Source organism: Heliconius melpomene, chromosome 20, assembly GCF_056956725.1.
Source record: "Heliconius melpomene rosina isolate 202511_hmr_F chromosome 20, ASM5695672v1, whole genome shotgun sequence".
Taxonomy (NCBI): Eukaryota; Metazoa; Arthropoda; class Insecta; order Lepidoptera; family Nymphalidae; genus Heliconius; species Heliconius melpomene.
Genome location: NC_140408.1, coordinates 5,314,404 through 5,341,640, shown reverse-complemented (window position 1 = coordinate 5,341,640; position 27,237 = coordinate 5,314,404). Strand labels below are relative to the sequence as shown.

Sequence of the window (27,237 nt, the reverse complement as noted above, 5' to 3'; positions counted from 1 at the left end):
GTATTGAAAATTCTTGATATTACTTCTTAAATATTTTCAAATATATTTGTATCAAATACATATTTATATTATTATATCTTCTCTACATCTTCATAGAAGAGTTAACCGGTACAATTTATAAATATTAATATAACAGAGTAAAATGCCATCTGCTTTGCCTTCTAGACATCACGATGCTCGAAAATAATGTACTGACGACTGATGGCAACTGAGCCTTGTAGAGCTTATTTAAAATGTCCCTAGATGGTAGCACTAGTATAAAGCATAGAAATATAAGTATTATATATAATTGAAGATAAGCATTCGTTTATTTTTTTGTTGTTGTCATGATTTTTATACGTATACAAAAAAAATCGTGATATAATGAGTATTTTTATTAATATCGAAAGAACATTTTTCTTTCGATTCACTTTACTTTATTCTACTCCCAGATAGACTACTAGAGTCACTGTATTTATCTAAACAAAAAAAACAATAAGTTTATTTTACGCTTATTGCCATGTGTTAAAATACAAAGACAAAATAAATTTTAAAAATAAGTACCTAACAAAAATTATATTGAATTTCAATCAACATTTATCACATGCATTATAATTGGTTCGTTTTTATAAGGTTTATAACTGTTTTAATTAATACAAATTAGCTGAGAGGCTTCTTGCTAGATCTCTTGACTTTTCATCATTATTTTTGTAAGTTCATTATTTGTCGTATACAAAATATTATAGTACGAGGAATGGAAACTAACCCGCAAGCGACGGCTAATTTACAGGCATGATGCTTAAAGTTGATGAGAAACTAACTTTTTTTATATCAGTAGGTATACTTAGTAAAAAATATGTATACTAAAATCGGTAAATATTGTAAAAAGTTAAAGTAAATCTGCGATAACTTGTACCAGGTGCCTCAAAGGACCCGTAAAGTTACTTACGTTACTTATTTTAATACTTCTTGCAAAATGCTATAGTTTGAGTTGGAGTGTAAAAACTTCTCTTTCCAATAAGAAGGAGGTATTCGTAATATTTTTTAATCTACATATTATAATAGATAACGTAATTGTAAATATTTATGATTTTTTATCGTTCTTTATTTATAAATTAAAATCCTGGGATTGAAAATGCTTAAAGTACTTTTATCTTACTTTTTTATTAATTAAATAATACAAGACTAATGGAGTTTTTATTACGAAGATACTGCTTTAATTTATTTTTTAAAATTTTTTACCTACATAAACGCTGTCATTTTGTTGATTTTAAATTTCCATCGTATCTGCCAAATATTTCTTCAAATTTAATCAATTATATTTAATATTATAGGCTTGATATAATAAACACAGTAAGTAATTTAAAGTATTTTATTTAAAAATTGTTTGCACATGTTGTACAAGTAGCTAGATCCTAGCTATTTGTGTTCGGTAAATCATAGAGTCAAAGAAAAAAATATATAATTGACATTACATTTTATACTGAACTGTCATAAACCATGGACAACTTTAGAAACAATACATTTATCACCAGTTAATTCAAATATGTATTACTATTGCTATTAACTTTAAATAAATAAGGAGCTATAACTACAACCTCATTATACAGACAAGGGCGGTACGAATTAATGTAATCGTATATTAATTTTATCAATAATTATAATAACAATTACAATAGCCACGAAACTTTCGTACCAACCTTAATCTCGGTTTTAATTATTATTAATCTACCAGCACTTTTTGTATCAAAAGTTACAAAAGACTCTACAATATGCTTTCACCATTAGCTACATTGTAAATTTCTTTCCAAAACAATTTTACGTCCGGCCTCTATTACTAAACAAGTGCTAGTATTATACTCTCACAAATTAAAGAAAACAAGGTCAATATATATATGTCGTTTTCCGTAAGATGTGAAAGAAAGGAAAAATGTCGGCCGAGGCTCAGTCATTACTCGACGCATCGACTGAAATTTTTCAAATTCACGGAAAGGGCCTCGGTTTACTCCTAAATTATAATAAGTAGTCACTGGTCTCAAAACATGGCTTAAGTACTATACATCTAAAATATATAAATTATTACAAATTAAGTAAGGCATTTACAACATCTGAAATTCTTAAACGTCTCTAAGTTTACACGATGTTAGAACTTACACATTCGTATATAAAATCATGTAAACGTAAAGAATTGACTAAACTTATATGGGTAAAAAATTTTGTTTATCATATAATGTAAAATGGTCAAGATTTCGGCGATCTAATCTGACCTAAGGAGCTTGGAGTGTATATGTAGTTCATATATCTACGTTATAGTAGATACGTGTAGAGTTGCCGCAGCTTTCCAAGGTCAGATATATTTATAAAAATTTAAAATTTAGAACATTTTTATCATAAGGACATATCAATAGTCATTATAGCTTACCACTACCGTTTGGCACTGACGACTTTTTTTGAAATAATTATAATAAATATAAATGTTATATCCAAAATGAACATGTAAATCCGCAAATTATTAAATACTTATAACATTTTAATCACAGACATGGATTAAGATTGTTATTGTAAAATATTTCTTGCACGTGCCACGACAATACGAAAATTAAAATGAATTATAATAGCGATTACTACATATGACACGAAATCTTAAACTAAATCATCGCGAAATTTGAGCATTATTCTTGTGCATAGAAAATACATGAAATTGGTTATCACTTAGATGTTAACATTCGTGATGATGTACTTCATGCTGTCGAGGACACCTCGAAGGTGTTTCACCTCCGTCTTTTCGAAGAAACAGCCGCTGCAATCATTTGTCTCAACATAGGTTCCGGAGTACAGGCTTTAGGATCACATTTCATTTGACCATCACCGCCACATCTGGAACGATATATTGCTAATTATATTACCAATGCTGGAAATAGTATATTTAGTGATAAATAGTATGTTAGATATCTACATACTTGCGCAGATATGAGAAACTTAATGTTATATTTTTTTAATAAAAAAAAAGAAGGGTGGGAATATCCACATTATTAAAAAAGATTATACATATTATGTACATTACAAAGTATTACTCGCACATAATTTATAAAGGATGGATTAGGTCTCGGCTCGTACGTAGGGTACTTATTTGTATTATACGATAGGCGGGGGATTAATAATAATAGATAATATTTATTAAACGTAAATTCTTATATGTAAATTGGCAAAATTGAACATGGATGGAAGTGTATTCTTGGTTATTTCTCCCTGCCCTAAATCTAGGATATATACGCACATGCTCAAGTCAATAAAAACTGTACTTACGTGCAATGCAAACATGGTCCTGAAGACGCTCGAACAAATTCTCCAACTTTATAGGTGTGACCTTTTATTTGACATCCTCTCCGTTGGGCTGCACCCTTATAAGCATGAGGGAGGAAATGTGGAGGTAATGTAGTTGTCGTTGTCGTAGTAGTAGTGGTCATATTAAGAGTAGTTGCCATGGACACAGGACATTCATAGCGGGGGCAACAGAAACCTTGAATTGGTTCTTCGTGACAGCCATGAATTGGTGGCGGGCAACTTTGTTGTAAACAAATAATGTCGCTTCTAAAGCAGAAACAGAAATCGCAAGGATCATCTCTTGGTATTTGTTGCGCTGACATATATATTTTGCCTCCATAGCGGCACGTATCTCGTCCAAGGACCTGATCTTCTTCAACATAATCTGGTTCTTGTCCATAACCTCCGGCTCCACTTGGCGGGAAATCTGGGGACGGAATATCTTCTACGGGTTCTTCATTAAATATCGGCTTAGCGAGTTCAGGTATTGGAGATGATGAACTGGCACTACTCAATTTTTCATCAGGTACTTTGTCTATAGGAGAATCCGTTTGCATGCTTTCTTCGATTTTATCAGACGTTACATGTTGTGGTAATTTTTCTGTTATTTCTGTTTCTGAATCCACGGCAGATTGTGGTAGTTCATGTTTAATAGGACTCTCTGAACCTATTGGTACATCTCTTTCAGTTGAAATCACTGAACTGGTTAGGATTGATATAGGTTGTTCAGTTGTATTTGATTCCTGTTCATTTATAGTTTGTTGAGATGTAGATAACAGTAGTTCTTCTGTTTGTGTAGTAGGACCATGTGGAATCGGCTCCTCTGTAATATCAGGTAATGAGGGTTGCCGATCGGTGCTTAATGCTATTTCATTATCAAGATTTATTGGAATTACAGTACTTTCTACATTTTGTCCTGAAGAATCTTTGTCAGAAGTTGCCGGTTTTTCTTTGTGTTCAAAATCATCCGGTAATTTTTCAGTAGATTTAATTACATCTTCAGTTTCTTCCACATCACCTCGTTCTGGTTCATGTGGTTGATAATTAGCTTCCGTTAATATTTCTGATATTGGAAGACCCGTAGAAGAAACGTGTTCAGAATGTGTATGCTCTTCTAATTCAACAGAGAAAGGCGTCGTTTCACTATAAGTATATTCATGGTGTGTTACTTCATTATCATTTTGATGTTTCTCGGTAGGTATGGAAATATCCATATTTGATACACTTTGTTCCACACCCTCAGTTGTTGCCTCATGTTCTTCAGTTTGCGTTAATATAGATTCTGTAGATATATTTACTTCTGAAGGAGATAAAGTGTCACCCTTTTCGGATTGTATATCTTCAGTAATCGGCACAGGTGAAGTAAGATCTTCGATCTGTGGCATTTTGCTGCTTAATCGTGTTTCATTTTCTATATCACTAGAAATGTGCTCCGGAATATTTGTAATGTCTTTTTCAATATAATCTTTGTTGAAATCTGCACTTGTTGTAAATTCTTTCTGAAGAGATGACGTGGAGATTTCATTTATATCAGTTACCATTTTATCCGGTAATTCAGTACTTACGTCTAATGAAGCACTTAATTTATTTTCCGTAACCGAATCATACGTTTGTTCAGTAATTTTTACATCCGAAATAGGCTTAAGTGTTTCTTTTTCTTCTGGTATTGTTTCAAATACTGGAGGAGTTGACGATTCTTCTTTTTCTGTTACATAAATTCCAGTACGTTCTGGTTCAGAAATTTCAGAGTCCTTTAAATCTGTAATCTCTGTTGACTTCTCTGGATGCATAGTACTGACTGGCACATTAACCAGAACTTCATCAGGTACTTTTGAAATTTCTGTAGTAATATCTGTATCAATTTTTTCTGAAGATTTTTCTTTTTCATATAGTTCCGTTATAGAGTCAGTTGCAGTTGCCTCATAAGTAAATTGTTTTTGAGGCTTAGTCGATGTGGATTCAGTAACCTTAGATTCTTGGTCTTTTTCGATATCAATAATACTTGCTGTATCCGTACTTAATTCTAAATAAGTCGATTCGGTAACTTGTACAGATACTGGAATATAGTGTTCAGATGGAAGTTCAGGAGTTTTCTCGTATGTAATAGATTCGGTCACAGGTTTCATTTTTTCTTCATGTAATATTTCATCGTCTTCCTTAGAAGAAGTTGAGGCAAAAATATTTTCCGTAAATGATTCACTTTGTTGAGAAACTGGAGGAACATTTGTAGGTGCTATATTTTCCGATATATCACTTTGTTGCTCTGTAGGTTGTGTTTCTTTATGTTGTTCTTCTACATCTACTTCACGTAAAGGCGATAAAGTTGTATATGATTGATCTGAAGGTATAGTTTCTGGAATTGCTGAAGTCAGACTATTATCCTGACTTATTTCTTTCTGTATTTCAGGGATTTTATGATGATCTGCATATTCTGGAGTTTCAGAAGCTTGTTCTTGGGAATGTGTGATAAAAACGTCATCAGGAGATGGCACGCTTTCATCTATTTTAGTCGTTGTTTCTATTTTCGTTTCAATTTCATCAAAGCTTCCAGTATCAATAATATTCGTAACAAGAGCATGTGGTGTTTCTGTAACAACATCATCTTTTGATGATGTCAATACAGTCGGTGATATTTCAAATTGCGTAGATTCCTCATACTCAGGCAATTTATCTCTATTTTCATCCAATTTTTCAGTGACTTCTGATGAAAGGGTATGATCAGCATCGAATGACTGCTCTGGTAATTTTGGCTCTTTATCTTGGGAAGGCAAAATCCTATCTGTTGTTGATATTCTTTCTGTTTCGGTAATTTCAGGTGTTCTAGTATTTTCTTCTTGGATTTCAGGAATATATTGTTCTTGTATTTCTATTGCTGTTTGTTGTTTGGGAATATGTTCAGTACTAGCATCTATCCGAGTAGGTTCATACGTAGAACGTGATGGATAAAGTTCTTCTGTCAAAGATTTTTCTGTAGTTATTTGAGAGGCTTTTTCATCTTTTTCATCATCAAGTGTCTGTAACTTATTTGTATTGATCTTATCCTGATTATCTAATTCTTCTTTTACAATAGTTGTACCAATTGTAGATTTTTCTATTTCCTCTAAAGTCTCTAAGTTAATATATGAAGTGGATGATTCGATTTCTTTTTCAATATTCATTTGGTCTAAAGTAACAACCGAAGTGGATGATTCAATTTCTTCTACAATATCCTTTTGGTCTATATGTGGTCGCCATGTAGATTTTTCAGGCAAGTCTTGCACATCTGTGGGTATATGTTCATCTTCATCAATAATACCCTTAGTAGTAGTGTCTAAATGTGTGTCTAAATCGTGCATGGCAACTGTGTATATTTCTGGACTTTCAGTTGAATATTTGTCAGTACTTTGCTCTTTTTTACTTAATAATTCATCTTCCTTAAGTACTTCTTGAGTAATGTCAAATTCTGCAGTTGTCAATTTACCTTCTGGAGCTTCAGTTATTTGGTCTTTTGGTTTGTTTTCAGAAATATCTGGAATTCCAGTCTGAATCTCAATTTCAATATTCTCATCTTCAGGTTTTGGAGATGATTCCTGGATAGTGAAATTATCTTGTAATGTGGTAATTTGTTCTTGAGTCTTTGATTGTTCGTCATCTTCTTTTTCTAACATATCATTATTTATAGATGTTTGGGAGTCCTGTGCAATGTTCATCGTATACTTTGGAGTAGACTCGGTAGCTAAAACTTCGTTATCTTCAATAAATTCTTTAATATCGTTTATTGTCAATAGATCTATGGTTTGTGTGCTTGGAGCATTCAATTCCTTATCTGAATCTTTTGGTTTTCCGACTTCAATTTCATACGTCGAATCTTGCGTCGATCCTAGGCCGGCTATGATTGGTTCTGTTGAAATCGACGAATCTTTAGGCGTTTCTGTTACTAAGGTTACTAAGTCATTATCACCTTCGAATATATCTATATTAGGATCTGGTTTTTTAGGTATCTCAGAATCGTTTATTAGAGTCGCTTCTGGTGCTTCTGTTATATCTGATTTTTCAATGGAAATATCTGGTATTTTTGTAATCTCTTCTTCTACAATACGATCAGTTGATTGTTCATGTTCATTTAGTTCAGTCACTGGCAGAACAGTATGAGAATCAATGCTTTCTGTAACTTGTATATCTATGCCATATGATGGTTTACTGTCTTTATTTTTCTCTTCTATATCGGGGCGTATACCCTCAGGGTTTTGAGGAGTTGAATATCCTGAAATTTCATTATATTGTGTATTTTCTTCGGTTATATCATAATAAGACTTGGTCGTCATTTCGTCTTTAAGCGAATGTGATGATTGCGTTGTGTCAGTAGAGATCGTATTATGTTCTGATACATCATCAACTATGCTAACTCGATCGAAATCTTTAGTACTTATTACTTCTGGTTGGTCAGTAATAAATTGTAAATCATTGTCTAATTTGCCAATTACTGTTTCTGTTTTGTCAGTAACAAATTGTGGTTCAGTGTCTAATTTATCAGATGTACCAGGGATTATAGGATCATGCTGGTTTTCGAAATTCGTTTGTTCACTCATTTCATTTTGTAAGCCGACAGATTCAGTTGTTTCTATGTCTGTTATAACATTTGTATGTTCGTGTATGTTTCTATTAGTACTTGTTTCATCAAATACTTGAGTAGTTTGCAATATTTCAAAAGTATCTTTTTCTATGTCTGTTACTGGTGTCTCATAATGTGATTCATTGATAGGTTCCGATATAGGTAAATCTGTTGTACTTGCTATATTATCATGAACTTCAATATATTTTTTAATATCTTCTGTAGGTATTGTGGTAGATTTTAATATCTCTTCTTCCTGCATTTCAGGTACATTCGTTTTATCAGCGTTAGGAATTTCTAAAATTTCCGTTACATCTGTGGGCTTATTGTCCATTGTAGGTGATTGTAAGTTTTGATCAGAAGTCGATATTTCAAGTTCAGTTATTTCAGGTATCTTTGTAATTTCTTGATCACCTAAAGTAGGTGATACAGTATAAATTTCTTCGAAATTTGTTTTATCCATATCTGAATAGTTTTTATCACTTATTTTTTCTGTTGTAACTGAATGAACCTTTTCATTTAAATCATCAGATGTTAAGTCTACTGGTTGTGGAGATTCTGTGTAAATTGGTGCCTTTTCAGTGACAATCTTATCTTTTTCGTATATCAATCCTACATTCATTTTTTCTGTCACCTCATCCATACTTGTTTTCTGAGATTCTTCCTCTATATCAATAGTATGTTGCTCTCCTTCTGGTTTAACGTTTTCTGGTTCAATCTTATCAGACAGAGTTTGTGATGTAGGGAGCCTGGTATATTCCGTTTCATTTGCTACGTTCATTAGCTGATCAGTAACTTCTTCTGATTCTGGTACAGATACTGGGACGTCAATAATTTCTGTTTGTTTAATAACATCTTTTGAAGATTGATCGTTTTCATCTTTTTCCACAACTGCTTCATTTGTAGCAGTTTCTATATCAAATATAGACTCTTCTGTTATGACATCTGTCGAGTGCTCTATGTCGCCTTTAGGTGTAAGTGCTACTTCATTATTTGTTTTACATTCTGTACCCAAACAATCTGAAGGTAATTCGTTTTCTTGTTTAGGTTCGTCTTTTCTTCGGCATGTTTCATTTGCACACTCTTCTTGTAACTTATCTACTGCTGTTGGACATCCTTCTTTATCACTACAAATATTTGAGTCTTTTACATGAAGTTCTTTATCAGTATTATAGTCTATACTGACAGGTTTTTCACTTGAATCATTATTACAGTTTTCTCCTTCACAAGCTACTACAGGTGCAACTTGACATTTACCTTCAGAACAATCTTGGAGTTTTGGTGGCACTGTTGCTGCACTTTCACCACACTCCTTAGATTCACAAATAGGTCCTTCAGGTTGTTTAGATTTATCTATACAGTCGTCAGATAAGCATGGTTTTTCTGGCACTGAAGGATGTTTTTCCACTTTCTCTAGTCCACAGTTACCACTATCATCGCATTCAACTGTTTCAATAGGCTTGGGACTTTCTGTTCCTGACATTTGACTATGTGACTGTGGTGGTATAGTTTCTTTAGCACTGCAAACATACGTAGGGCAGCAAGAGTCAGGAGAATCATATATAGGTTGACAGTCATTCATATTTTCTATATATTCAGGAGGTGGACTACAAATTATAGGATCACATTTGATAATACTGCTCATACACTTACAACTTGTATGACAATTATTAGATCTAGGCACGTTTGTATTGTTACTGTAGGTAATACCATCGAGTAGACAATCTCCTTCACCAGGAATTCTCGCTGGTTTAATATTATCTTCACTATTTTCATTTATTTCATTATATGCTGAATTAATGGTTGTTGTTTGCACTTCTTCAGACAAATTAATATTTTCTTGTGTTATAAAGGATGAAGTGGTAGGTACTTCTCTGTGTGTTGTCTTCTCTGTCTCTGATAATATTTTATTTTCAGATTGTTTGTCTGTATAAATAGATTCCGTCTGTGAATCATAAATATCATTTATATATTTTGTTGTATCAATGTCATCTGGAATGTGTTTTATTGATTCTGTCGTAGCTTTTTTATCAAATGATTGCATTATGAATTCGTCACCATCAGTATTCTCAGGTTCTTTGTAAGGAGATTCTTCTGTTAGGTCATCAGAGGATGCTGTTGTAATTTTATTTTCTTCTTCATGAAACAAAACATCAGGAGGAACATAGTTGTCTTCTTTTCTAGAAACTGATTCAGTAGTATATATGTCTTCTTTTTTAGATACAAATACGTCGACGGAGAAGTCCTTATCAGAAATGGTGGTTTTCTTGTCCTCAGATGTATATGCAAATTCTGAAATTGCTTCTGTTGTATATGATAATATGTCTTTCTCAGGCATTTGAGAACCAGTTCCATCAGGAACTACGTCCGGTATATAAGTTTGTTCTTTTTCTGATTCTGTGGTTTGACTTGCAGGAATGTCTTGATGTGTAGTTGAAGCTAATATTTTATCATCCCCGGAAATTGGTTTCTCATCAACTGAAGTACCTTCAATATTAATAGGGGTGCTAGCAATATATTCGTCTCCACTACCTTCTTCATCAGTTTCCATAATAATCACATCCTTGAACGGTTCATCTGGTTCGTTACGATATCCACTTCCTTCAATACCTACTCTTCTCGGGGGCATTGTACTTAGATCATGAATCTCTGTTGTAAGATCAACATTTTGTTCATCGCCTTCACAAATATAAGTGTCTGGACAACATTGACCAGAGCGAAGAGGTAGTGCCGTACAATTTTTGCCTTCATTTTCCATAGGGGTTCCGCATCCTTGAACCACACAAACGATATCACCTTTCATACAATAGCAGTGTTCACAAGCTTTTTCAGTTTTTATATGAGCGCCATCTGAAAACACTTGATCCTCATGAACACAACTTTGAGAGGCTTGTGTAACTGGAACCATAGTCGTTGTTGTCGTTAAAAGGAATCCTGGTGTAGGTCGAACAGTCGTCGTCATGTCGTCCAAAAGAGGAATTTCATCTTCTGGGTGATCTGAGGGCAACAAGTAAAATAAGAATAATATGATCAAAACTATCTATAATAATTAAATAAAATTATACCTATTAAATGTATATCTTACCACACGAATATCGAACAGGGCAACAGACATCTTTATGATAAATGGGAGTACAGCCATCAACATGTAAGGTACATTCTTGCATCACACAGGTTGTCATGTTACGTATACAGTAACAATGTTCACAAGGCTTATTGGGTGTCGGTGGCACTTTAGAGCCCTCAGAAAAATATTTTCCATTTATGCTGCAACCATATTTATCCGGTTTACCAAGTCCAGTTGCTCCATATTCAGCAGGTGACGTAGTCGATGTGGAGGTGAGCAGGTCAACTGGAACTATTTTAATATGGTGTTTTATAAACAGTTTTCAAATTGATTAAATTTAAAAAATCATATTTTTCCTTTACGTTTACACTATTAGACGCAAGAAACAGTAGGCATTACTAATTGAATTATATGAAAATTAACATAGAATTAATCAGTTGCTACATGATAGGAAATGTTAATACTCTACCATCAGGGCAGGTCACTATTGGACAGCACTGGTCCGCTCTTTTTTCCACTGTACAATCTTGACCGATTGCTTTAGTGAATGGACATACTCTTAAATAGCACATAAGCATCCGGTTGTGGCAAGTGCAGTTAAGACAGGGCTCGTTCGTCATTATTCGGTCTCCTTCACCATAATGCTGAAAGTTATAATAGCATCCTTCCGTGTGACCTGAAAATAATATTTGAATTTTGTTATAATGTTTAAGTAGATCTAAATTTTTGTTATAACCTTTTTTCATATAGTCATAAGAAAATATATTTTACACTATTAAGCATTAAGTCGTCGAATTTTTTCTCTTCAAAACTTTGTTCGCATATACAACTCAAAATCTTTTTTATTCAAATAGATTTTTGCCAGCAAAGCTCGTAAGGCTCTCATAAGAAGAGGTGGAAAAAACTCAACAGTTGCTCTTGTTAATATAAAGGTTACATTTTTTAATTTATTACAATAATGCAATGGTAGCTTCTAGCTAATAGTAGGTATTCCTGCATGTAAATGATAAGAATTCCATACATTTATATCCTTTAAATATTCTTTGAGCTTTTCTAATTTAGGTTATTATTTGGCTGATGTGTAATACTGGGACAGGTTTGTGGAATTCGAACAGTAATTGGTGGGTAGAGTGATTTAACGTTGGGCTCTCTCTCCTTTCTCTCGTATGTGGGGAAAACATTAAGTTGCTTTATAAGTGTTATAAAATTATTTTAATTTAATAACACTTGTGTTTCTTATATTTCTTGTGTCATTGTATGTTATAATTATTCAGAGCGAGAAATTAGAAATATTAAATATTAAAAATATTAAATATTCCAAGCCAGAATCGTTGTGCTAATAATCGCACAAGCGCCACGAAGCAGCCTCCGTTGATTTATAATATTCGTTAAATTATTATAATTCTGTGATGCACTTACTATCAATCAATTCTAGCGCAGTGTGTTCGGTAGCTGTCGGTGCTGAAATGCAAAAAGAGAAAATATTAATCTATATAATAATTTAACAATTGATTAATATTGAAAGAAACTTCGCTTTGTTATTATGTTAAATAATTATTTCGTTTAATGTAATTAAATAATGTTGCTAACTAAAATACCCTCATCAGTTTATTTTAGAAATCTAATAAGCACTTTGAGTATATTATACTACTCTGTTTATGGGTGGACCTATTAAGCTCAAGCGAGACTGGGGTATTAGCTGCAAATCACACGAGCTTTGCAATCGGTCATCGTCATAAGTCATTTTACATATCCGTTTTACTACATATAATTACTGCAGGCGGGCGGCGCGACGACAAAGCTGTAATTAAACTAACGGAGAGCGTCGTTAACGTCGTAACCGCAGCTTCGCCGTTGATTCGATCCGAGGGCATAAGTCGTATTGCTTTATGTAATCGATTTTCGGATATGATGCTGGAGCTTGAGCTAGTGCCGTTACCTTTGTGGCGAAGACGCCCATTACCTCTGCGTAGATTATTGGTAATAAATTTAGTGGTTAGTAGCACTAAGTAAATCCATAAATATCATTAAAATAAATATAAATTTCAGCTTAAAGAGTGTCATATGTATATATATTGTTAATCAGTGAGATATCAAGACGGCAAGAGAGGTCCGTTAGAACACGGTTCACTGTGCTGTATCGTCGCGCCGCCGTTGCATTGCGGCTGAAGCGCAGGACGCGGCCCGACTGCTCTTGGAGAGCTCGTCGAGCTAACGGTTGTCGAGAATGCCGTCAATGTCCACTTTTTGCTTGTATCGATTCTTAATATAGATTTTTATGTTCTCACGATTAGCATCGATTATAAATGTAATATTTTTGATACGTAACGGTTTTTTTTAATTAGCTTTAACTTATACCTCACATTATTTATAATTTTATCGTTTTTGAAATATTTTAATTACTCACTTACGTTTATTACACAATTACGTTTTCCATAATTTATTAGATATTATAAATAATTATAATTCATATCGAAATACCTACTCAATAAAGAAAATAAGATTAAAATACCATACCAATAGCCAGATAAAATACAATATGCAAAATCGTGCATTTAGACTCATGTTCCAAAGTAATCGAAATGAAGATACAACATGAATTTAAAATTTGCACTACATTAGTATGGATTGATGTTTCAATGAATGAATGAAGTCGTGGTCGCCATGCGTGATGAAGTTCACACGGTAGACCTAAACATTGTAGGCCGCATTTGAATATACTTCCTATGTATAACATAAATTCAGTACGAATTCTTTGAAGTAACCGTGCTGTGGATACTAAAACTGAGAAGACTAAAATAGCTTTATCTAACAACATGCATGGAGAACAGTTAGCTACCTGACTTCGCGTAAACTACCCAGGTTTTGACCAATTAGTCGTTGTTGTTTATGGACAACGTGACGCAAATTTGCAATAAAGAAATACGTTATTCCTGTTAACCTCCTAAATGTAGATTTAATAGTGTATTAGATACTATTTACAATTTCAAAATATCTATTCTAGGGAAGAGTGTAACATGTACATTTTCATCACAATTTTTATTTAACATAGGTTTTAATGTTAAATACGTATTTATTATTAAAACAACATTACGAAACGATATTAAGCTAAAAATTATTTTAATATAGAATGATGAAAGTGTTAATCTAATTAAGTTTGTGTGCAAAGCACTATTAAATAATTATGATAAAATTATGCATATTAAGTAATAAGAAGCATTAGCCAAATTCTACTTTATACCATGGAAAAAAAATATATTTTAAATTATTAATATAACCTCATTATCATTGTCATTGTCATTGTCGTGAATCAAAAGAATAATTTAACATAATCATAATTCATAAATTATAGGCAAAATAATGTAGATACTGATACTTTGTATTACGTCGGTTTACTTTGTGTACTCAGCAGTTACAAGAAGTCAATAATAAACAAAAGAAATAGTCGTGCACTTTAATTACAAAATAAAATATTTAACCTGCTGTAGAGCACACGAAGCACGCGGCCAGCGCGAGAAGCGCCGCCGCCGCGCGCCTCCTATCCATCTGCCGTCACCCGTCTGTAACAAAGAAAATAACAATCAATAAAGATCCTAAATAAAAATATTAGAAATACTTTTTCATTTAATAAATAATATACAGTATATATCTAGGCTCTAAAAACAAATATATTGGTATACCTATAATTTCTTGGACATAATAAAGAGAATCCTTTTGATAGGTGTATTTTTTTTTATATAAATTTAATTTATATCTCAAGCCCATAGTAACGTGATAGCTTAAAATCTAAGCTAATAATATATGATGCACTACCCTCACAATATAATACCGTTATATTCATATATTCATATTCAGATAGGAATAGTTTCAAATATATGAGGCTCTAAATAAAGATTATGGTTATAACCCGTCGTAATTTAACATTTTCTATTAAGGTAACCGATCAAAGCTGTCCGATTAAAGCGTTCTTTACTTTTTATTATATTACTAGTTTTATTTATGTGCTTTGAAAACGTAATACTTAAACTATCGTTTTTATTCTCGAAACTATTTTATTTAAAAGAAATTCCAATCCTTAATATACATTTTATTTTATACAAGATGAAAGCGACTAAACTCATTTGGTGGCCTTTGTAAAGTAAGCATACTGAAAGTTAGAATGGTTACACAAAAGTAGTCCAGGCCTGTAAAGTGAGCTTATTAGGCTCACTTGGGCTATCAAAACAAAATCTTTTAAGTAAAGTTCGAAAGGGAGAACTTTTGTTTTAATAAGAGGGTTAGTACATTACAGGGGGACTTGTAAGAATACTCTGGAAAATTTGGAGAGTTCTTGGTTTGCAATGTTTGTGGTGAGACGTAATAAATAGAGGAGAGGGGCGACGTTTGAGCGGGAATGTGTCGTAGAGGGAGGGAGATGTATATTCGTCAGCTGTGAACAATTTTGCCAATAAGATATTTTTACGAACACCGGATACATGCATTGATCTTTGTTGTCGGCACACTTGTACTGCTTTTGTTTTGTTAAACATAATTTTATTTTTAGTTAACATAATGTAATTGGTAAAGATATTTTTAATATCTATTCTGAGTATTCATTCACTATAATAAGACTATTAATATCATTGTAATACTACTTTTTACGTACTTGGCGAAATGAGTACTTAGAATTGTTCTTAGAAACAGGCCAATAAACATGTAAGCTTATAGAATCGTAAGCTATGATGAGTATTACGAATGCATGTTATAGCCGGTTGCGCAGTTACTTTCCGAGCAACTAACTTGTATTTATGGCTCGTACTTCAAGAGTCAATAACTACGGGGCAAATTATTGTTACTCCAGCGCCGTAGGTATACCCGAGTTACCGTGGGAACGCACCAATCCGCCCGAGGTTCTGCACACGTACGTACGTACATATTTGTGTATATATATATGTATTTACATAGCCTACCTGCGCTACGAATGCTCTAAGGATTCTTTACATATCCCATGCAGTATGTTACCTTTTAAAAAAATCTCACCTAAGATGTCGAACAAAAGAAAAACGTTCACTGTTTTCTGCCTTTACATTCGTTCCTTGGGTTCTTACCATTTTTTTTATTAAGAACACTTTTTTTCACTTGTACTCCGTAAAAATCGTGCCCCTAAAGTTTTCCTCAAGAAACCTCTCAATGCTAACTCAATTTAAGTTCATCTTAGATAAATAAAATGTCATTCTATTCGCAGATAGAGGGTCCCTCCGTCTAGACACACTTCGCAAGTCACTTTCCCCGGGAGGGTGAGGGCGCGGACGATACACCACTATCTATTTATTTACTTTAGGAAGAGTACCAAGTGTTCGAGACGTTAAGAGGTTCATACATTCAAGTGTTAGCGTTACATGGTAGAACGACTTTTCACATTGCCGAAAATATCATGTAATTGGACAATATTTACAACAAAAGTTATTTTTTTTATTGTTTATTTACGTATTCATATTATAATTTCAATAATCTTTTTGTAGATGACGCAGTTTAATATGTTTTTTTTTAATTCAATTAACCTACTAAGAAATGACAAATTGGTAAGTAATATAAAAATACAATGGAAGCTTTATCCCAGGTTATTTAACGTACCGTTGGTTTTCTCGTGTAACGTTAATACACCGTTATATTAATTTAACGAAAGCGAGAGGACGAAGACATTAAGTTCTCACAATATATTTTAATTACTTAGTCGATTAATAATGTTAATTAAAAACGATTAATAAAAATTAATGATAAAAATAAAATGTACAGTTTATTTTTTCATTTAGTTACTTTTCGTTCAGTTCAAATATGGAAATGGAGTAGAAGAGATTGATTAAAGGCGTATTTAGTGAGCTCGTAAAAGGTGATTGAATGAGATCGAAAGGGCGCTGGGTCGGTGGCCGTAACGTGTCCGTACTCCGCGCTGTTTCCCAATACATAATTTCGGAAGACTGCAACCGCAGCGAGCATTGACACCAATTTTGAACATGAACAACTGCTCCAATATCGAAGCATCAGTATTCATTACGTATTATTTTTTATTACTTTAACTTGCAACGAAATATTTTTCCGCATTTTTTCAGTAGCAAGTTGGTTGAAGCTTATTGTACATATAATTAATATTATGTAATTGAAATTAGTCTTCTATAAGTATAAGAAATTCAAATATAATGAAGTTATTATATTGGTATTTGTCTAGGTAAACGTATGAGATAATAGAGTCGCTTAAATATTTAAGTCCGATCAGTGAGAACTGAGGTGTCACATTGTAAAGCAACGGGCGTGTTCGTGCTACGAGTACGTTCAAATATCCAGTGCGCGCGCTGCCGCTCGCACAGTGCACTCACGTACGCGAGTCGCGAGTCGCGATTATCAACCGTCGTAAATTACCAGCGATTAGCATAGCAGTCGTGGACCAGCCATGTCGCTGTTATTAGATTCGTACACACGACCCTACACGTTATTAGGTGGTAATTGTCGCTAAGCTATAGCGGTCGATTAACGGCAGATTTAGATACTTCCACTTGGACATGGTGAACGGCTTTTGGCGCCTGTCTAAGTGCAAATATCAATTACGTTAATTACTTTTGACGGTCTCAATTTAATTAAAAAATCAATAAATTAACATCTTAATTGATGTAATCATAAAAATATTTAACAGTTTTTAGACATCGTTATAATTATATTGCTTTTTTATAATAATTTTATTGGCAGTAATTACCTTTTTATTTATAAGAGCTCAGTTCAAGCAAAGAGAAATACAAAATTATTTAGGGCAGTCGAAAGGAAGTAAATTTATATGACAGGGTGAATCACCTGGGGAAATGGGCAGGATGAGAGCAAATATTAGTTTTCTTTGCTTCGTATTCGTAGTTCGTTGACCCGCGCAAATTTTATGTCAACCTCCAACAACTACTTTTTGGATTTTTTAGAACTCTTGTATATTTTATCTATGCAGGACATCTGATTTTGTGTATTGAAGCTTGACTTTGCAAGAAATATGAAATAAGATGAAATATGAAATAAGACTTCTGAAAAATGAAATATGAAATAAGACTTCTGAAAAAAGAAAAACCCCTTTTGTTTTTCACCGATGCTTGAATTAATATTGAATTAGGAGACGCCCCGCTGATAGGCACGCAGGCAAATGCTACGTATTTGGAATAATTTGGTTAAATCTGCTTTAGACTTCTCTTTACCGTTATCTCATGTTAGCATTCCACTCAGGCACTAGCGAATTATCTTATTTCCATGTTATTCCGTGATTTCTATTTATCTGTCAAAGAATATCTGATATAGAATTCGTCTGAATTCGTGCAAATGTTTAAAATTTCACTCGCACGATGACTAAAATTTCCGCTGATCAAGTATTTGCATTGAAAATCAAATAGGTGGCCGCACTTAATATAATTCTCATAGTCTGCAGGATTTACCCAAATTCACGAGACATTTGTTACATTCATTGAGTGATTTATTTGATCACATTTACATAAGATTATGCAATGGATTGTTTCAGTACTGTTTGATGTGAAGTAAAATAGAAATAAGCAGTCGACTAGCTGCCCAGAGGTGGTATGCGCCATGTCTGTGTACTCGTGGAAAGTGGTGGTGTGTGTTGTTGCTAGGCCTGCTGGACTCGCGATTGTTGAGCGGCCGCGCGGATCACACGCTGATCGTTGCCCCGCGCGCCGAGCCTTACGGGCACCGCCATCCACCGCTACCACACAACTTGATGCATTTTTTCTTAATTTTGCATACCACAATATTACTATCGGGATTTAAAATTAACATAATTTGGAAATTAGATTCTCTTACTCATCTACATATGTTTCTACTTGCTCTATTTTCAGAAGGTGATACAGCTAAAAACGTTTTAAATAAAAAATATTTCACGAAGACTTTTCGTTGCCCTCATTTGTATTTCGCTGGGATGTAGGGATTCCTTTAAAGTTGTTATTATTATTACAGCGCCCACTGACCCTCTCTGACCCAACTCTCCTGCACCCCTCGCTTATCGGCTTGCAAGTTCTTGTATATTGAACTGACCTTTAAATCTGATCCTCTCATTTGAAATACAATAAGCGTGATCGATTTATTATAAGAAGATTCATATATTAGATATGATGAAGTCCACAGTTCCATGTACTCCTATAGGTATAGTTACGTGCCAGGAAGTAAGTGCCTGTGATGCCTGTTGACTGGTATTTGAAATCATATATTAATGTTTCGTGTCGAGCTGTGTTTACGAGCACCTAGCCGATAGCTAACCGGCCGACCAGTCATTACCGGCCATATCTCTCTGTAAGGAATGAATGGCAAATACCTGCCTACAAACGAATGTCAGAACTAAGCTTTAAACGAACTGGCACAGGCACGTAGAAGATTTAACTTCACAAGTATTTTCCGTTAGCTGTTTTATTGCCTCAGACAGGGTTTACAAGCTGCGCAGCGTAGCTCAAGTTTAAATAACTCAAAATTCCCTATTGATACTTGATCGTATGATTATATTTGTACAAGCTCGGAGACCGGCCGCTACGAAGGCATAGGTGCTATGAATTGTTTCAATAAAAGTTTCTTTCGTAGTAAAACACTCGATATTATATTGTAAAAGTGTCTTCTACATTGCTATACATGGCCTAAAGACAATAGGGTTATACAAGTTACATTTTTTGCAAAAAAGAAACTTAGGCCAAGAAACTGGTTCTGATGCAAAACGATGAAGAAACTAGACATGAAATATTTATACTTCACATTATCATATTACACGGGAATCGTGGTCGTAACTTTTAAAATTATGCACGTATGTAGTTTGCAATAAGAAAAAGCACCAAAAAAACAACTATATCTAGTTTGCGCTATACTTATACAATAAATATATAAATTTCGATGTGCACTTACACGGGTTTTATGACGGCGTAAGTATTCACCAGCGCTAGTAATAACGAACTCGTATTATATTTACAATAACTCCGAACATTATTATCCAATGAAACGACTCGAGAGCTTATTACGAGCGCCTTAAATAAACGCTATAAAAGTTGTCTTTTAATTAAATTCTGATAAGCAATCACAGAAAGTGATCTCGTTTTAATCGCTCACGTTTTTAGTGTCACATGCGTTTTGTTTTAGTACAAACGCATTATTAATATTTTATAATGTTCAAAGGAGAGGTCGTCGTGGCGTAAGAGGACAAGGGTGTGACTGTAAATCGACGGTTGTGGGTTTGATCCCCACTCGGGGGAATGAATCATTATTTATTAATATTTTCATTTCATCAAATAATGACTTAAAAAATATGGCGGAAAGTGGGGTCGGAGTATCTTGACACTAGGTTTCTTTGTCTAACCTATGAGGTATACAGCTTGAAGCTGATTTATTTATTTTTTATTTACTATTATTCTTTGAATGCTTTCCAAAACTTGAGGCCATGTCTGCCGCGGTCAAGTTGTGCGTTTAACGCCGACCCACATTTGAAGGATACAAGTAGCTGCCGAGAAATTTACCGCTAACATGCCATATAAACTGTTTGAATTTTAGGTCGCCACAAGTATAGTGTGCTCTTACCGACATCTGCGCAAATATTGATTTAGTAAGTCGTAGCTACAATAGCGTCGGTGCTGCGCCCGCGCAACCTATCTAGTACTGAGGACTATCGACGGCACGTCAAAATGGACTTTCTTTCCATCGGCTGTATCGAGCGGTAAATATACATTAGCATTCGTAGCTCATAACAGTTTGAGGATAAACATATGTTAACACCTTACATATATTTTACTTAGTTCGGAAAACACAGTTACCATATTAATTTAACTACGTATTTTAATAATATGTTGTTGTCATTCCCGTACATCTTTCTGCGTTAGCAAGATAATAGAGTTATAATTTTACCAGACACGAAAGTGAATAAATAAAAGTATTTAATATTTAATTTCCTCGAGTGGGCATCGAACCCACAACCTGTTGCACTTGTACCCCCCACGACTGACCTCAACACATAACTTCCCAATTGCTAGATATATAAAACATATTCTACAAATGATTAATATTTCAAAGTGGCTGACCTCAATCAACACACAGAAAGTAGTGTTGTGTCTTCCGTAACGCTTCATGTCAACTTTAATATCCAATAATCATAAAAAGAGGGCCTGAGATCGGAAATTACCTCGTTACATACACTCCATTTAAGCAACGGGTGATATTAAAGGTAGTTGTGTACCGTTACGAGACGCCATAATTAAATAAAATTTATTTCCAAACTTGGACCACTTACAGGTATTATAAATATAAGAACAGAGTTTTTATTTATTATATAAGTGTAATAAAAAAAATATTTTATTAAAAAATATTAAAATAAAAGAATAATTGATAATATAATAAAACTTTGTTTAGCAAAGAAGCACCTTAGTTTACTTTAAAATTAAGCATTAAATATAATAAATATTTCAACATTTAATTTGTACTTGTTTGAAAAAACAAGATATAAATAAAACATGACCGTGAATCATTACTACTGAAAACGCATTTAAAATAAGGAAACATCAAAAATTACGTCACGCCTATATACATATATATAATATATTATATTTATATATTAAAATACCATAATCTGTGTTTTTTAACACTTAAACAGTCGTGATTAGATCCATCATCAAAACACAAACGAACAATATGGTTGTAATTATTATTATTACTTGTGAGAAAAACATGTGTAAAAACGCTTCTAAATTCTTTCAAGGTAAAGATGCTAACACGATGTAAAAGCAATACAGTGGAGCTGCTCGAATGCGGAAGTACCATAAATTAGTATATCCAACTAACGATCGGTGAGGCTGGATTGATGTAATAAACCCTGAGGCTGCTAGCCAGATTGCTATTAAGGATGCCGTAGACGCCAAGTATCCTAATGGATTCAATTTTATCTTGCCTCGAGTCACGCAAATATTAGCACTGGCAGCCACATTTTCTCCTTTTACTTTTGTACTTTTGCGTGTATCACCGATTTAATGCTAATTAAATGTAAAATACTGTTAGTTTGATAAGTTAGTACATTTTGTAGTCCAGAATTAGATTTTCCTTAGTTTTAGTTCGCTGAACAGCGAGGTGAGGTGAGGGAACCGCGCCGGTGCTGAGGTGGTACGGTAACGGAGGTTCATGCTTTTTCAGTCACAGGACAATGACACCTTGTGTTCCGCACGATAAAACAACTTGGATATTTTATATTCAAATTAATCGTTCTCTTATAATTTCTTTATCTTACACAAACGTGGGAAAAACGTAACAAATGAGAATATGCTAATGAAAAATATTATTTTTTTCAAATGTAATGACGTTTAAGAATACATGTTATTGCTTGCTGCCTTATATGTACATATTAATTAGATGATGAGTTTTTATTAAAAACAATATAAATTTAGTTATCTAATTAAATTTTAGTAAGATTTAATAATTATGAAGTTTTACTTTTAAATAACGAATCTTTTGATTTTAAAACATTTCGTAGCTTCAATGATTGTTATATTTTAACATCAGAAAAGTCTGACGATGGTTTTAAAAATGATACAAAATATAACACCAGTTTTGTTTTTATACAAACAATGAACGTTCAGTAGTCTCCTGCTAAGTAGTCTCCTTATTCTCTCACGCCGCGCTTTCGACTCGGCGAGTGCGGTCCTAGACAAAGTTTGAAGTGAGTGCAACAGACACACTGCCAACACAAACTCATATATATATTGGTACAAATACTAATTGGTAAAAGACCTACGCAAACATTACGTGAGAATTTTCACTTGGTAAATGGTAAAGAGGACATATCTATTTGTTTAGTTAGTTAGAGTGTGGGTGCCATGGGTCTGCGCTCGAGAGCTCTTTAGTCGAGGAGTGAATTATGTGTCGGATCCGACCAGAAATATTAGTGCAAGAAATACACTCACCTCATAAATTGTTAGGTATTTGTAAGTGCATGGATTTACGTATTTATAATAAGTTATAGCTGTATTTAAGAAATTGTGCCTTAAGTATGGTTTTGTGACATCAACTTGCCACAAACGAGCTTTCTTGCTTGAAGTTTCCCTCGTAATATGTGCTTTGCATAATTTGATTCCAGCACTTCTTATAAGAGTCTTATTATGGTGAATATATTAATCTATTTTAATTTTAAGAGGACTTAGCTATTCTATAATTGTGATAGAAAATCGTATAGTATATGCATATAATATAATCGTGTATCGAAAATAAATTCGTTAGTTTTTATATACAACTTGCCCATTGATAAAATAAAAAAAAAATCTGTAAACCAAAGAATAAACAAATGAAAATATATATTTATTTACTTTTAAAAAAGCTTATTGTAGAGCCATCTATTGATTAGAAAAACACTTTAATTTATATTTAATAAATAGATACTTTGTTTTCCTATCATATATATTATTTTTTTCCCTAACTGTTTAATCACTATTAATGCTTTATTATTATATAAAACATATTCTTATGTTAATAAAACGAATTAATCATTAAAAATAAGATTGATGAAATATCTTTGCTGGAACACCATTCGTGCATGTATTCGCTAAATTTGTTTCAATAGCCGCGGGAGCTATAGCAAATGAACAATGCTATATTTGGCACAGTGACGTCAGTACTTTCACACAGTATAAAAATCTGATTGACAGGAAAGGAGATAATATTGTAATAAAAAACTTAGACCAGCAAAAAATTTGGGCTAAATAACATCATAACCTACATTCCAGTTGGTGGCGGCGCGCTCTACACTATAGTGAATGTAAATTTTAAACAGACTTCAAGTAGGGCCATATTTGTGTGTTTCTCTTTTATCGGTCATTGTGGCCAGCAATGCCACTTGACTATATTCTGATATTGATATTCATGTGGTGGTCCGTTCCGAGGTTTCTTACGCACACGTTGCCAGAATTACCTTTATTGCCTTCCAACAGCCATGAAGTCCAAGAACGGAAACTTTGCCTCAACAATGCTTTCAATATTAAATTATATTTTATAAATGTTTAACAAAAACAATATTTATTTATTTTATTATATTAATAGAAACACAATTATGTAAACGACAAAAATTATAAAAATAAACTTTTTAATAATTATATATTTTACTTATATTCATTGGAATGTTCCAATTTAGAATCTTATAAAAAGAGGTTATATGTATATTTACATAAAAGAAGGCGAATACTGACCCTCGTTGATAAGTTTCTTTGAAACCATGAAATCAAAGTCACGTTTCAAAATAACGATATACAAGTGAAACAGAAACGGTTTATGGGTTTTTTGCATCATTTTTGTAGCACCGTAACGGTTAAGCTCCTTGTCGCTGTGTACTCGTACAGTGACTATCGAATTAGGTATCTTCTTGCTTATGTATCTTTAAAGTCATAGTTGGAAAACAAAAGGTTTAATTTAAATGTCTCTTTTCCTTGGATAATCTATAAAAATGTCATATTTTACTAAAAACAAAATATTATATTCTAATAATTTTATAATTTTTCAACATAATACAGTTTCTTTTGTCTTTTCGAGAATAAATTTTACAAATATTTAGCTAATTAAATAATTCTTGAGCGTAACACAATGGTTTTTATGCTGTTAATAACATCATTTAAAGAAAAATAAAATTTTAAATATAAACTTACTATAACTATATACTGTGGCGATCAATGACGTTGAAATTCGCAGATAAAAGGTTCTTATAATTTACCATTTTCTTAGGAAAAGATGACGACGCCACAGCCCCGGCGACGCGGTGCAAGCGCATTCTGTCACGCGGAGAGACAGCGCGCGCATATTGACAGGTTATTAGTAATAAATGTGCAATAATTTAATTTTAAGATTTACTGCCTTTTTTGCTATATCTTAATCGATTTCTTCGTAAAATTATAAACCTAGATTCCTATAACTACAAACAATTATAATTTTATGTGGTGAAACAAATCGATTACGACCTAAGTTGATAGCCAATAGATATTAGGTTCTGCATAAACTATATTCTCCGTAAATAATGAGAGTCGATGCTCTTGGCCTTGTGTTTTTGTGTTTATATAAAAACACTTGTAAAACATCAGGGCCGTTAAGAAAATAGCGTCATTCGGCCACTTAGCTTTTGTCAACTAAGCGTAATTCCGTAGTCTAAAAACTAAATACTTAGGTAAAACAAAGAAATATAAAGTTTTTAACCTTGTCAAGCAAAAAAATTAAAGTAGCTACCTTATATTGCGAGTACCTATGAAAGTCTTTACAAAACAATATTGAAGGACCACCTAACGTAATAAGTTGGTGGGTATACTAGTAGATAATTAAATTATATTATTTAAATTTCTTATCTGAAATTACAATAAGCCAATGATCTAAACTTAAAAAAAAAAATCTTTACTAAAAAAAAAACTCGACAAAATAACCAAATTGAAGAGATTATTGCTTTTTAATTTCTACATAATTTTTTTTTTCACTTCAAATATTTTTTCCGGATATATCAAAAAGTCTAATTTTATATATTACAAATATTGTAAAAAAACATATGAATAAGTGAAACTGCACCCTAAACTCATCTCAGGGGTAAGGGCTGGTACGACGAAGGGCAACAATGGAACCTTCACCCCGCACTTGAACTCCAAGCTTTGCGCATTGAAGCGAGGCAAGCGTCGTTTCGCTTGCTGTCGAAAGCGTCTTATAGGTACATTAGGATTGTTTTTGATCTTATATAATTACCTTTGTAATGTTTTATTTCATATAAAAGTAATTTATTTGAAGAAATAACAAGAAATAAGCTCTAAAGCTCCAATAAAAGTTCTAAAACAATTTCCATTTTTAGTACATTGTCATGATTCCTAATAACGGAAATAAATATTTAACAATTGCGAAAAATAATAAAATGTTATTTCATTATGTATATAATAAAGTGCTTATAAACTATTTATATATTTTTTGCATCAAAAATGTATTATTCATGAGTTTATTTAATATTTTTAATTACCTACTACAAGCCAAATTTTATAGGTTCATTTTCAAATAAGTTATGAAAATTGAGGAAGTTTCCAGAGTAGGTGCCGGTATTCTTTGTAATAAAATTTAGCAAGCTAAGAAAAACTACTTTGCAAGAATAATATTAAATATACAGGGTGTTAAGTTAAATAATCAATTATAGTTTTTTTAATGAATGTAAAAATTTTAAATTAAATTAATTTTAGCCTTATCATTTTAATAATTGTAGCAGATTATACAAAAATAGCCCCCATATACTATTAACTTTAAACAAACAGTAAAGCTCATTCATATTTCTAATGATAAGAATAATTACTTAGTAGATACAATCTCAAACGATTGTATGGTGACTGTGAAATATCGAATTTGTCACGGTCATTCTCGGCACGCGGTCTTTAGGTATCACGCGAAAATTTGCTTGTTAACTTTAATTTTATCGAAATTATAAAAGAAATTAGTATCTCAAAATCAATTTATCTTAAAATTATCAAAAAATTATAGGATATTTTATTAAAAATATAAGTCGTGATTTATTCATACGTAAGCTTTTTTTATTGTATTATAAATGTAATATATGAACGTACGTGCACAACGAAATATGTAATATTTACAAATGTATTAGAATAAATTTGTTATTATTTTAATTATAAAATTGAATTTTATAATTTTTAATCTATTCTGTTTTAAACAAAACAATGTCTCACCTAACAAATGTATATTTATATATTTTTGATCCTAATATATATTTTTAATCATAACTTAATAAAGTGAACAAAATATTTATTTTTTAATTTAATGTAAGCTTATTTCTTTAATACCTTTAATAAAATATAAATACAGTAAGTTAAAATAGAAAAAGCTCCGAAACCAATTTTCATATGATGCTCTGTAAGCGTATTTTCTTCAGTAAAAAAACCAGATACATCAATTAATATTACAAAAAAATATCTTCCCAACAGTTACCATTCACAAAAGACTCACCTCTCTTCTCAGTGCAAAAAAAACAGCGTTTTAGTTCCGTAGGCAGTTCGAAGTCGGATACAGCGTATTGGGTACAGGGTGTTTGTTCGTTGCAGTGAGTGTCACTGTCCAAGTATAAGCCGTCGTCGTCTGGAGCGTGATGCCTACGGCACGGCCGGGCCGGCACTGACGTGACGCGGGACGGGCGCGCGCGACGCCGACGGAGGCTTCGCAGCCGAGCTTTCAGCGACACAGAACCCGCACGCACTTGCACACTTGCACACTCGCCCTCGTCCACTGTTGGGGG

The 27,237-nt window shown here is 33.0% G+C and overlaps 1 protein-coding gene across 1 annotated transcript; it reads right to left on the bottom strand.

Annotated features, from left to right (window-relative positions):
- Positions 1–1,337: 1,337 nt before the first annotated feature.
- Positions 1,338–27,237, bottom strand: tnc (tenectin). The gene is made up of 7 exons (XM_085204511.1): positions 26,952–27,237; positions 14,441–14,521; positions 12,381–12,422; positions 11,431–11,637; positions 10,980–11,252; positions 3,286–10,891; positions 1,338–2,856 (listed from the first exon to the last, which is right to left on the bottom strand). Exons 2-7 carry the CDS (start codon positions 14,505–14,507, stop codon positions 2,751–2,753), a joined length of 8,301 nt encoding a protein of 2,766 aa, XP_085060637.1. The 5' UTR covers positions 14,508–14,521; positions 26,952–27,237; the 3' UTR covers positions 1,338–2,750.

Excerpts from the sequence above, each read along its gene's own strand:
- tnc (XM_085204511.1), bottom strand. The coding sequence starts at position 14,507 with ATGGATAGGAGGCGCGCGGCGGCGGCGCTTCTCGCGCTGGCCGCGTGC. Across the intron at positions 12,423-14,440 it reads CTTCGTGTGCTCTACAGCAG|CACCGACAGCTACCGAACAC; the intron begins GTTAAATATTTT and ends TTTGCATTTCAG. Across the intron at positions 11,638-12,380 it reads TGCGCTAGAATTGATTGATA|GTCACACGGAAGGATGCTAT; the intron begins GTAAGTGCATCA and ends TATTATTTTCAG.